The 11774-nt window shown below is 34.6% G+C and overlaps 2 protein-coding genes across 2 annotated transcripts; one reads left to right on the top strand and one right to left on the bottom strand.

The window, feature by feature from the left end:
* The first annotated feature begins 349 nt into the window (after window positions 1–349).
* LOC127803021 (sugar transporter ERD6-like 6) lies at window positions 350–7745 on the top strand. Its single transcript, XM_052339012.1, has 18 exons — window positions 350–867; window positions 961–1023; window positions 1133–1222; window positions 1331–1390; window positions 1475–1540; window positions 1637–1702; window positions 1804–1879; window positions 2236–2300; window positions 2392–2484; window positions 2677–2757; window positions 2880–2964; window positions 5958–6004; window positions 6086–6148; window positions 6252–6311; window positions 6472–6537; window positions 6695–6754; window positions 7372–7486; window positions 7603–7745. Exons 1-18 carry the CDS (start codon window positions 685–687, stop codon window positions 7713–7715), a joined length of 1452 nt encoding a protein of 483 aa, XP_052194972.1. The 5' UTR covers window positions 350–684; the 3' UTR covers window positions 7716–7745.
* Window positions 7746–7832: 87 nt separating this feature from the next.
* LOC127803022 (uncharacterized) lies at window positions 7833–11508 on the bottom strand. Its single transcript, XM_052339013.1, has 4 exons — window positions 10763–11508; window positions 9012–9101; window positions 8365–8432; window positions 7833–8146 (listed from the first exon to the last, which is right to left on the bottom strand). The coding sequence occupies exons 1-4, from the start codon at window positions 11408–11410 to the stop codon at window positions 8011–8013; spliced, it is 942 nt and encodes a 313-aa protein (XP_052194973.1). The 5' UTR covers window positions 11411–11508; the 3' UTR covers window positions 7833–8010.
* Between the last annotated feature and the right edge of the window lie 266 nt (window positions 11509–11774).

Genomic DNA, 11774 nt, shown 5'->3' with positions numbered 1-11774 from the left:
TAAGATCTTGGAATGGGGGAGAGATTTTATAGGGGGGCAAATTAAATGATCAATTTCTCCCCCTATACACCAATATGTAAAAGTTCTTACCTACAAATACCATAACTCAAACCAAAACAATCTACCCTGGCAGATTTAATTACCTCCTTTGTGGTAACACTTTGACTTTAATGTTTTATGTAATTATTATTTATAAACAACACTAAATGAATAGAAATTAATATATATATATAATTTATTTACATCTACATATTAAAAAATTATTTATCGTGACCCATAAATTTATATTGCCTGTGGATAATAATTAAAGTGTAATAAATGTAAATTACATTTATTACACTTTAATTATTACAAAAAAATGATTAACCTCGTCCTCTTAACTGATAATGGTAGGTATTCTTATATCAATTGACATCTTTCCTCCCCTAATTGCTACTTACCAAAGAAAGAAAAGACACCTCAGGAAGCGACACGTACGTCGGTGGCAGTGACATGGCGACAACTCGTCGAGTTCTTTCGCTCCAACCGTCGCACGGCCGGTTTTCAACCTCTCCAGCTTTATCGCTTCTCCTCCTGTTTTCCCACATCCACCATCAAAATCCCATTCTTTTTCTGTCCTCCTGAATCCGTCTTCGAAGAAGCAAAAGGAAATTGACGAACACACAAAGCCGCGAGAGAGAGAATATGAACGACAACGCCGAGGATGGGTTCAGGAAGCCATTGCTGAACACCGGAAGCTGGTATCGGATGGCGTCGAGGCAGTCCAGCATCATGGGATCAGCCACCCAAATGATGCGCGATGGCTCCGTCTCCGTCCTCTTTTGCGTCCTCGTCATCGCCTTGGGCCCTATTCAATTCGGCTTCACGGTAAGATAAGATCATCCTTCGCTTTTTTCTTACAGTCATTTTTGCAGATACTTGCATGCATGTAGTGGTGTTTTGATACCCATATTATGACAGTGCGGGTACTCTTCCCCTACGCAATCTGGAATCATCAGCGATCTTGGACTTTCCATATCAGAGGTTTCAACTTTTTCTTCTTTTATTTACAGGAATTTTTTTTTCTTCTTTTCCTATTTGGGATTATGAATTAATGCGTCTGGGTATTACTTGAAATGTTGTTCGTGGCTAGTTTTCTTTATTCGGTTCGTTATCGAATGTGGGCGCGATGGTTGGTGCGATAGCCAGTGGGCAGATTGCGGACTACATTGGGAGGAAAGGGGTAAGGATGATCAGATTTTTCTTTTTGATATCTTGAGAATATTTTACTGGTCTTTGTGTTCCTGATTAGGATTGATAATTAAATTGGTGTTTGTTTCGTTCATTGCAGTCACTTATGATTGCCTCAATACCTAATATAATCGGGTGGCTAGCTATTTCATTCGCCAAAGTAAGAGTTTGGCAGTGACTTTTATAACTGGATTGTATCCATGATCTAGTATTACTAATTATAAATCTTATTGTTTGCCTATAGGATTCCTCATTTCTATTTATGGGAAGGCTGTTGGAAGGATTCGGTGTTGGGATAATTTCATACACGGTATACTTTAAGCAAACTTATCGCATCGGGTCTCCTGCTGTTGGGAGTAATTGTTATGGAAATGTCAATAATAGTGGTGGTGTTGATTGCCTTCAGGTGCCCGTATATATAGCTGAGATAGCACCTCAAAACATGAGAGGAAGCCTTGGATCTGTGAACCAGGTTGGTTTTACCATTTCCAGTTCACAGTGCTTAAGTTTATATTTATTTATCAACTTAAAGCAACTTGCTAAAACCGTTTCCCTTTTTTTCCTCCTATTTAGCTTGCTGTGACAATTGGAATAATGCTGGCATATTTGTTGGGACTTTTTCTAAATTGGAGAGTCCTTGCGGTTGTTGGTGAGCAATTACCACATAACTCCCTTTCACTTTTTCTCATAGTAATGGAAGTTTTTCAACATATTATTAATTTTCACGCCCTTACATTGAGTACATTATTTGATGTCCTAAAGAAAAGGTAAATTCATTCTTGATGTCTTCATTTGTTAGATGGCAAGTATTGGTCTGAGCTCGGTGCCTTATTTATTAATTTTCTTTTTTCCTGTCAACCTGCAATGCCATTCTATTGTTGCTCGTCTTTTTGCCCAATTTGTTTCATGTCCTGTTATGTGGACCCATTCATATTGAGCAGCATATATTGAATAAATAAATTGAAATAGTAACTGAAAGGACGAATTTTACAATGTCATTGACAGGAATTTTGCCGTGCACAGTTTTGATACCTGGTTTGTTTTTTGTACCAGAATCTCCTCGTTGGCTGGTAAAATCTTCTGTAACATCATCTTCAATTTTTATTTTGGGTTTATTGATAATGATGATTTGTTCTGTATCTTTTTTATTATGACACCTAGGCTAAGATGGGAATGGCAGAAGATTTTGAGACTTCTTTGCAAGTCTTACGGGGACTTGATGTGGATATTTCTGGGGAAGTAAATGAGATCAAGGTACTAAATTGAGTTCCTTTTGGTTTAATGCAGCTCAATCATGTTCACAAGTGGTTATCATCAATGATTCATTAGCTAGATCCTGAGCATTTGATCTCAAGATGGGGAGCATATTTATCCTTTAGTTGTTTGTACGGATTGTTTCTGATTTTGTTACAATCATTTTCTTATGAACTTGTTTTATATATATAGAGGTCAGTGGCATCCTCAGGAAAAAGAGCTACCATTCGATTTTCTGATCTTAAGTGGAAACGTTATTGGTATCCCTTGTTGGTGAGACGATTTGATCATTCTTTTTTTTTTTTTCAACATTAGCTGTTATTTCATTGAGAATGGATGATATTAATTAGAGCTTATTTATTTTTTCTTTTCCTTCTAAAATAATTTCCCTACAGATAGGAATTGGATTACTTGTGCTCCAGCAACTCAGTGGTATCAATGCTGTTCTGTTTTATTCCACCAACATTTTCGAATCTGCTGGTTAGTTCTGTTTCATCACCTTTCATTATCACATTAGCATTACAGTTATAATCTCTCGTGTCAGAAAGATTGTAAGATTGACATAGTTATACTGCATTTTTGTGGATAGATGTGTCACTCCTTTAATCTTCTGCTGTACCTTTTGCAATGTATATACTTGTTAAATAACTAGATTGATTATCTGTCTCCTGTGACCCATCCTTTTGGATGATGATTAGCTGGTTACAACCTCCAATATATTCCAAGTTAATGGGGTATTTCATGTCAAGTGAAGTATTTATGCTTCCTGGAAATATGCAAGATGCAAAATTGGAAAGCTTACGGTTATTCCTTGTTAGCATATCCTAGTAGGTTGTAACTTAGATATGCAAAAGCACAGCATTTATGCCAAACTTTCTTTTCCTTCCTTTCCTTTTCTTTTTGGGTTGGGTGTTGGATTGAAGATGTTATTTAATTATGGAAATTTTTATAATTATGCACAGTGAAGTGATGATGTTTACTCAATGGTTCTTTTTGAAACCCTAAAACATGCAAATTACTGATATTCTGTCTTTACCCTCCCATAACTGCAACTCATCAAGTTTTAATCTCATTAGGTGGAGTCAACTGTATAACATGTAGACTGATAATCATCCTAATGTCTGACCATATATATTTTTTTTTGGCCAATTAAGTGCATGACCATATATTTTAATGTGGTGCATATGGATGACCATATCTTACTCTCACTAAGAGTTTTAAATTTATGCATGTTGATCAAACCTGACTAACTTTTTGATGTTTAGAAACATGCTCTTTATCCTTGTTAACCTTCCCTTGGTGTGGCAATACTAAATTTCATTGTATAAGCTACTTTTTACGTAATTTTCAAAATGCAGTCCAATTTGGACACTTCCTCTCGTTTTGTTATTTGAATTATATCAACCAAATCTTATCCAAAAATTACAAATTATATCTCATTGGAATCCATTTTGAAAGAGCTACAACATATCCAAATTTCGGGTCCATCCAACTTCATTTGACACTTCAAATTAGTACACAAAGTTGGAATATCTTCAGAACTTTCAGAACATTTCACTTGTTCAGAATTCTGGGCGTCTGTTTCAAAACAGATAATCTTGAATCCTATATTTCTAAATAACTCACTTAAATTGCATAAATAGTTAGTGAAATTTATACTAAGATACAAAAAGATTACTAAACTTCAATTTATAACTAAAAAGTCATTAAATTTTAATTTAATATACATTTCCATAATCACCGTGAATTGACGTTAAAAGAGACTAACGGAATATTGACGTGACTAATAATGTGGATGGCTAAATAGCACAAATGATCACTGAACTTTACATAAAAATATAAAAAAAATTACTGAACTTTACATTAAAGTACAAAAAAGTCACTAAATTTTGCATTAAAATATAAAAACGTCAGCATTTCGTTATTTCTTTTAACGATAATTGAAGATAGTTATGGAATTATATACTAAATTAAAATTTAATAACCTTTTGATTATAGATTAAAGTCCAATAATTTTTTTATATTTTAGTGCAAAGTTGAATGACTATTTATGCAATTTACTCAAATAACTCACCTTTGAAACTTTCCACTTACTGTTCACTTTCTGGAAAAAAATTTCAAACCTTTCCTTCTTTAACCCATCATTCACATTCTGGACAATCTTATTTCAAAGTATCACTTTATTTTTGTTAAATTGTTAACCATCATCTCATATAAAAATTTAAATTAGTATATAAAGGTTTGAGTTATCTTTTATATTACTATTTTTACTCTCAACATATGTACTCACATGTGATTAGGCTCTACTACATTGGTTCAAACATGTGCAACTATTTAAATATTAGATTAACAATGAGTTTTGAACTCATAATCTTTGACTATTTTGATACTATGTTAAATTATTAATCACAATTTTATCTAAAAGTTAAGCAATAGATAAAATGATTAACTTATTTGTTTATTATTATTTTTACTCCCAATAATTTTAATCCAAAATTTTGATTTAAATTTAGAAACATATGCCCCCTATTTTGACACAATGTTCATTGAAAGAAAAAAATGGTTATTTAGAAATTTTCTTCTGCTTAGCTTGATCCAAATCGTATATCTGGATTTTCAAAATATCTGAAAGTACCGTTTATGAGATTAAACGTGACCAGTTGCCAAAATAATCTCATGCCATCCCACATTTTCAAAGAATCGTTTAATTGAAAAATATCTGAAAGTACCGTACTACAAGACACTTTTATGATATACTTCTCCCTTTACAAAATATTTAATTGAAAAATAATAAAAACTTCTATTTAACTCAAGTCTTGCATTCCATCTTCAAACGTCCACCTTTTCTTCCCCGTAGAAGAGTCAGGCTGTCAGCTTTATCTAATCACATTGAATGCACAGGATGAGTGTTGCCACACAATAAGGGTTCCGCCATATCTATCCTTGAAAACGTGTCGGCTTACCTGGTTTCCATTTTCATTGTCCATTTACTCCAACTTACTATTTTCCATAATTTCTGCCAGAAATTTATTTAATTATGAGGTACAAATTACAAAAGAGGATGGGGTGTTACATATAATGCCCGTCTATTATATCACTGGAGCAATGCAATGCCAAGTATTTGTCTGTTGAGTGATACTGTTGGAGTATGATTGCTTTAAAAATCTCCATGTGATTACATTCATTCTTCTTTATGTAAGAATTCTTGTGATTCATGTCATGGTAGAGTTCAAATTGTCTGTCATGCTGCATTTGGTAATAAATTTGAGGAATGGCTCCTTTTAAGAAAATTTGAGGTGGATGATCTATCTAGGTGCCTGTTTCCTTTCTCTTTTGGCATTTCAACACTAGCTGGGTCCTATCTGAATTTTGACCTATCTTGTATTCCAGTGGCTATTAAATTGGGCAGTGGATTCCTTTCTAGACTCGAGGTTGATGGTTTTTTTAATCTTTTTGGTCTCAAACTTAAACAGGAGTTTCATCCAGCAATATTGCAACATTTGGACTTGGTACTCTTCAGGTGACTGCAAAATGTTGCAATTTTCTGTTCATTCAGGGGCTAAGGAATCTGATCATTAACTACAGCCTGTCATTGATATAGGTTATTGCCACTGGGGTGACTACATGGCTGATGGACAAAGCCGGTCGCCGGCTTCTTCTTACAGTGAGTTTGCATGAATTTTCACTTCAATATTTAATTATCGCTTCTGTGTACAGGAAAAGACAACAAATAACCATTGTACTAAATCTGCCATCATTGTATGCAGGTGTCCTCATCCATAATGACTATCAGCCTCTTCCTTGTTTCCATTTCATTTCTTTTAAAGGTCACCAATTCATATTCCTCTTTTCCCCATTTTTAAAATAAATTTGTTGACTTACCCTTTCAGAAAACATGTAATATTTGTTTTCTCATATTAAGATTTCATACAAACTACATGTAATATATGTACTTCTCTCCCTTTCCTCTTGTTTTCTCTGAAATAGGGTTACATATTGCAAGATTCTCCTTTCCATAGCTTCTTGGGAATACTGTCACTGACTGGACTTGTGGTATGCCTTGCTTGTACATATCCATATAGTATAATTTTCCTCTGTAGTATTTGTTTCTCTTTTGGGTATGGTATTAGTTCTTCTTTCAATTTGTTGGTAAGTATATTTTTCGAGTGGCTGCATCTTAAGTCTCCAGGGACTAATTGTTTCTGTCCAGGCTTTTGTAGCTGGCTTCTCTTTGGGCGTTGGAGCTATCCCTTGGGTTATTATGTCTGAGGTATGCTAATATTCACCTGCTTCTAAAGCCTTTCTCCGCAGGCATGAGAAATGAGGTTCTGGAAGACAAGATTATTGTGTCAAAATATCTATTTGTTTTTCTTCTGGACACTTCTAATCTTTCACACTGGGGAGGTTGTTGATGGCTTTTGGTATTATTTTACCAAACATATAACCAACTGTTTAGGTTCCTTGAACTGTCTGTTTAATCCCCGTGCATCCTTAACTGGAAGCATCAAACTGATAGAACCATTGCCTGGAACTTTTAAGTGGGACTGGTCTCCCTTGAGAAGGTCAAGCTACATGTCTTGCATATCTAACTCGCCAGTGGCACCCAATCCAGGACTCTATCTATACTCATAATTTCTGTTCCATGTCTAGAAGTTTGTACCCAAAAATTCGAACTCAGGACTTGTGGGTCTTAAATATTTAAAGAAAAAGAAAACAATAATCAGTAGTAAGTTTGTTTTTGACCTTCTGTGCAAGTAAATACATGTAAGAGGTCTCACTGCTTGTGCAAGAGGTCTTTCCACTACCACGTTGTATGCGTGAAAGCTGCAAAATGATTTACGTAAATCACTTCATTCGAGAGCTTATGTGTTTTAATCGGTTGTTCAGATTCTTCCTGTAAATATTAAAGGCCTTGCTGGTAGTGTAGCAACATTGTTGAATTGGATGACAGCATGGGGGGTTACAATGACAGCAAATTTACTCTTGGTGTGGAGCAGAGGAGGTTCTCTCTCTCTCTCTCTCTCTCTCACACACACACACACACACACGTGAGCAAAATACCCTTTTTATGTTGGTCTACGTGGTTGTCTAATACTTTTTACTGTATATCTCAAGCAGGGACCTTCGCCATCTACACTGTGGTGTCAGTTTTCACTGTGGTATTTGTGCAACTTTGGGTTCCAGAAACTAAAGGAAGAACCCTAGAGGAAATTCAATCGTCCTTCCGATGATGAGATTGTTTGTTGAAGCACAGTTTTTCACCTTGTTCTGGCTTCAAGTAAATATCTTCGCAGAATTTTGCATGCGGACTGTAAATGTAGTTTTGCTCCCTTCATTGTAGCAAAATGTAAGTAAAAGGAAATCAATCCATTCACACTCATTTCCTACCTCCTCCAACCATAAATAAAACAACTCTGATCTTCTGTTTGAAGCATAATTAATAAAAGTTACTATTCCACATTCAGTCCCCGAGCAAATGTTTCTTCTTCTCATACCCCTGCAGAATAAAAGTTGGAGATGAATTCGTCATTTTCGATCTTCTTTCGGGTGGATTGAAGCAAGGAATTGCTTGAGACATCTGTTGTAGACACACGGCCGTTCCAGGTGAACCAGGTGACCGGCTTTCTTTATCCCTTGAAATGTTGCCTTGTCTCCTAGTTGCCTGTTATCATGTTTAGCAAACCTCCATGAGTATATAACCTGTTACGGCCTTTTGATATTATTTCTTTCGGACATTCTTTATTTTTATGGTTGTTCAATGCACGTACAAGCCTATATGGGTGTTATTTAGTTGATTGAGTGATGAATCTCATGGCCTAGGCCTCCTTATTGATGAGTAGTCTAGATATGTGGCTTTGAATGTGTGATCAGATTGCTTACTGTTTCATGTTCTGGGCAAGCTCCAGCTTGAAGATTTGATCATTCTCACCCCACAGGAGATGTATTCTCTGCATAAAAAATGCTTTAACAAGTTGAACCACAAAGCAAAGCAATATTTTTGCATAGAAGGCATATATTTATATATGATTGGATATAGACATTTTACCTCACGATTAGTTGGGTGGGTGTTTAGAAGTTATTGTTATCTCTTCTATGATCAAAATTGAAATGTTTTTGAGAGCATAATAATTTTATATATTTATTTAATGTGTGATATATGCACTATCTTATATATTCTAAGATAGTATTTGTTAAAATGAGTAAGATAAAGTTATATCAAAATAAAGTTAGAATGTTTCAGAATTAAGATATGGTTGTGAAACATTTTAAAATTTTTATCAAATTATTTGTTAAATTTTTTGAAATGCATTGATAGAGATATATATCATTTGTTCTTATCTGTAACGTTTAAAATAAATTTATCTGAAGGGAAAGAGATAGATTTATATGGATAATCCAAAATAAAAAGCTAAACAATTTATTTTTTAAAGGTTGTCAGATAAATTTAACATACATAATAAAAAATATTTTTATATTTTACTTTTTTTAACTCATATTTTAATTAAAATCAAAAGTTTATGGTTTACCTGTTGGAAAATGGGGATGGTGGCATCTTTGTTGCTGACAATCAAGCCCTCTAGAAGCTCACCTCTCTCCTTTCTGTTGTTGAACATCACCTATATATCATCAAATGAATATCAGTCAGAGGTAAGTTGAAAGAGCAATTTATGATGATGGGCTGATGATAGTAATATTTTTGACAATTAATGGTTCTATCAGAAAATCCAAACCATTTATGGCTATGGTTGGGAATTAGAATTTATGGAATGAAAAGTATAGAAAGCTAATTATTCATATGCACCGTCGATCACTATTAATATAAAAAATAAAAGGGTGTTGTTTATATTAAGATCTTGGTTCGCATGCATACACGTAATGAGATTCAGACGATTCCTATATATTTTTCTAAAGTTAGTTAAGTATGTATGGAAAAGAGTTTTATTTTATTTTTTTGATGAGTAATGTTATTTATTTAGATTAGGTGCCACTTTTATATTGGACAACAAAAATGTACACAATAAATACTAAAATTTATATCTTTTTACTGTCCAATAAAAGAGTGACACTTAAATTAAAAAGTACAAATTTATCTCTAATTTACATGAATAATATTATTATATTATTATTTTTTTTTGGTGGGGTAAGTCATTTAAGGGAGACGTCAATGTGCCCTGCTGCTGCCAACTACAATTGCCCCATAAATCTATAATTGTATTGGAATTTGAAAGGTGGGTCCACTACCTATTATTGAATCTTTCAAATAACGCTCAAGAAGAATATATTTATATAATCATCAGGGAGGGAGGGGGGTAATTTAGTAGGAAATTAAAGATTATAATTATTTCATTAATTATTAAAGTTTAAATTTTAATGGAGGTGAGCTATAGCTTATATATCTGAATTGTTATGTGCTTAATTAATTGATTTATTTTGTTTGTGAACTATATTGAATGAGCATAATGGACAATGGATGAGCTGAGCTGACTTTTTATACATTTATTAAAGAATAATAATTGAGGTTTTATGGATGGTAAAAAATTCAGTGCCATTCAGGAAAAATAATAATAGTATGAAAATAAGTATATGGGTGTATTTAGAAAACGATGGATGCGCCATTAATTCCAAGTTCCAACCATTGGGCATTTGTTTGAAATATATATGTATTTTATAAGATTATGAACAATGATGATATTATTATTATTGATAATTCATAAAAAAAAAAATATCATTGATTCCTTAAAAAAATTATTTATTTAGCCTCCTCCTTACATCATATATATTTTGAATCTGCATGAGTTTGCCTAATGAAAATTGATATTAATTATTATATATAATTAATTATTTATATTAAAAAAATTATTCAGAATATAATAAGTGATTGCAATTCTTTAATTAATTAAGATCTTAATTAATATATAATAAGAAATGATAATTCTTATAATTTTTGTAAAAGCAACACAAGGACAAGGGTATTAATTAGTGGTTGGAGACCACTATACATATATCTTGTAACTAGGCGTCTTGAAAAGTTTAGTGTTAGATAAAATTGGAATAATAATTAACTCCATTTGGGATTCAAGTACAGTTTAAACACAAAAAATTAAGATTATAAAATCTAGTTTTGCACGTGAGCGAGATTAGACGTCAGGGCGGGAGAGAGAAGGAACAGTAGAGCGAGGCTTAATTATTAATTAATTAAGGTCACGTTTTTAACTCAACAGAACAGTAAAATTTTAGGGAAGAGTAAGTTACTTTAAGGGTGGGTTGATGAACCAACCTCAAGAAAATCCTTGTGGAGTTTGTTGGGAAACCAGAGCTTCTTGTGAGCCGCGACAGATAGAAGCGCCTTCAAACCCTTGACGGAGCTAGGCAACAGCAGCTCCGATGAAGAAGAAAACCCTAGACTATGAAGCGTTGTCTGGCTGATCGAATCCGTCATGGCCAGAATCGAGCCGGAAACCACCAATGCCTCCACCACCTCAGGCCACAGCTCCGCCATCCTGAACGCTACCATCCCGCCGTAGCTGAACCCCACCACGGCGCATCTCTCAACGCCCAGCTTCCCCAATCCCTTCATCAGGCACTCCGCCTGGAACGTCGGTGACCGATCGCCGCTGTCGGAAATGGAGCCGCCGAAGAAGAGGAGGTCCGGCACGTAGACTGCGTACTTCTTGGTGAGAGCTCCGATCTGGAACTGCCACGTAACGATGCCCTCGGCTGCGAAGCCATGGACGAGCACCACCGCCGGCTTGCTTGGCTTAGCGGGTTTATCGGCGGCCGCCTTTGCCTTCTTGTTGATGGTTTCTTTGGGGACCCAGAAGTTCATGGTGGTGCCTGGCTCGATCTCCACTGCGTGGGGAACCACTCCCGCCATCTTCATCAGGCCATGCAACAATGGCTTCTGAGCTGCAACTAGATTCACCATCGATCTCTCTTCAATTTCTCAGAGAGAGAGAGAGAGAGGGTGTGTGTGTGTTTGAATGTTTGAAGTGGATTGAAGGAGTGAATAGATGAGGCAATTTAAGCTGAATGGTAAGGCAAGAGTTGGTGTCGGGTTGTTATCGGTTGTCCATTGAAATATTGATATATAATAAAAGAAAACGGTAAAATTATATAAAATGATATAATAAAAAGAATTATGTAATTCTAAATAATAATAATAATAATAATAATTTATTATTATTATTAATCTAACACATTGGTGGTTGAGATCGAAACTGGAGAGAGCATTGCAATTGTCATCAACAGTTAGTCTGTGAGGGTGCCAAAACAAATATATATTTGATCCA

The sequence above is a fragment of the Diospyros lotus genome, chromosome 6, assembly GCF_014633365.1.
Source record: "Diospyros lotus cultivar Yz01 chromosome 6, ASM1463336v1, whole genome shotgun sequence".
Classification (NCBI taxonomy): Eukaryota; Viridiplantae; Streptophyta; class Magnoliopsida; order Ericales; family Ebenaceae; genus Diospyros; species Diospyros lotus.
The sequence above is the reverse complement of the archived record's forward strand: the minus strand, read 5'-3'. Positions and strand labels throughout refer to the sequence as shown.

What these genes read in the sequence shown, in the direction of transcription:
- LOC127803021 (XM_052339012.1), top strand. Translation starts at nt 685, where the DNA reads ATGAACGACAACGCCGAGGATGGGTTCAGGAAGCCATTGCTGAACACC. An exon ending in CTATTCAATTCGGCTTCACG is followed by an intron (nt 868 to 960) that starts GTAAGATAAGAT and finishes ATATTATGACAG; the next exon opens with TGCGGGTACTCTTCCCCTAC. An exon ending in GGGAAGTAAATGAGATCAAG is followed by an intron (nt 2,485 to 2,676) that starts GTACTAAATTGA and finishes TTATATATATAG; the next exon opens with AGGTCAGTGGCATCCTCAGG.
- LOC127803022 (XM_052339013.1), bottom strand. Translation starts at nt 11,410, where the DNA reads ATGGTGAATCTAGTTGCAGCTCAGAAGCCATTGTTGCATGGCCTGATG. An exon ending in TCCACAAGGATTTTCTTGAG is followed by an intron (nt 9,102 to 10,762) that starts GTTGGTTCATCA and finishes GATGATATATAG; the next exon opens with GTGATGTTCAACAACAGAAA. An exon ending in CTTGCCCAGAACATGAAACA is followed by an intron (nt 8,147 to 8,364) that starts GTAAGCAATCTG and finishes ACATGATAACAG; the next exon opens with GCAACTAGGAGACAAGGCAA.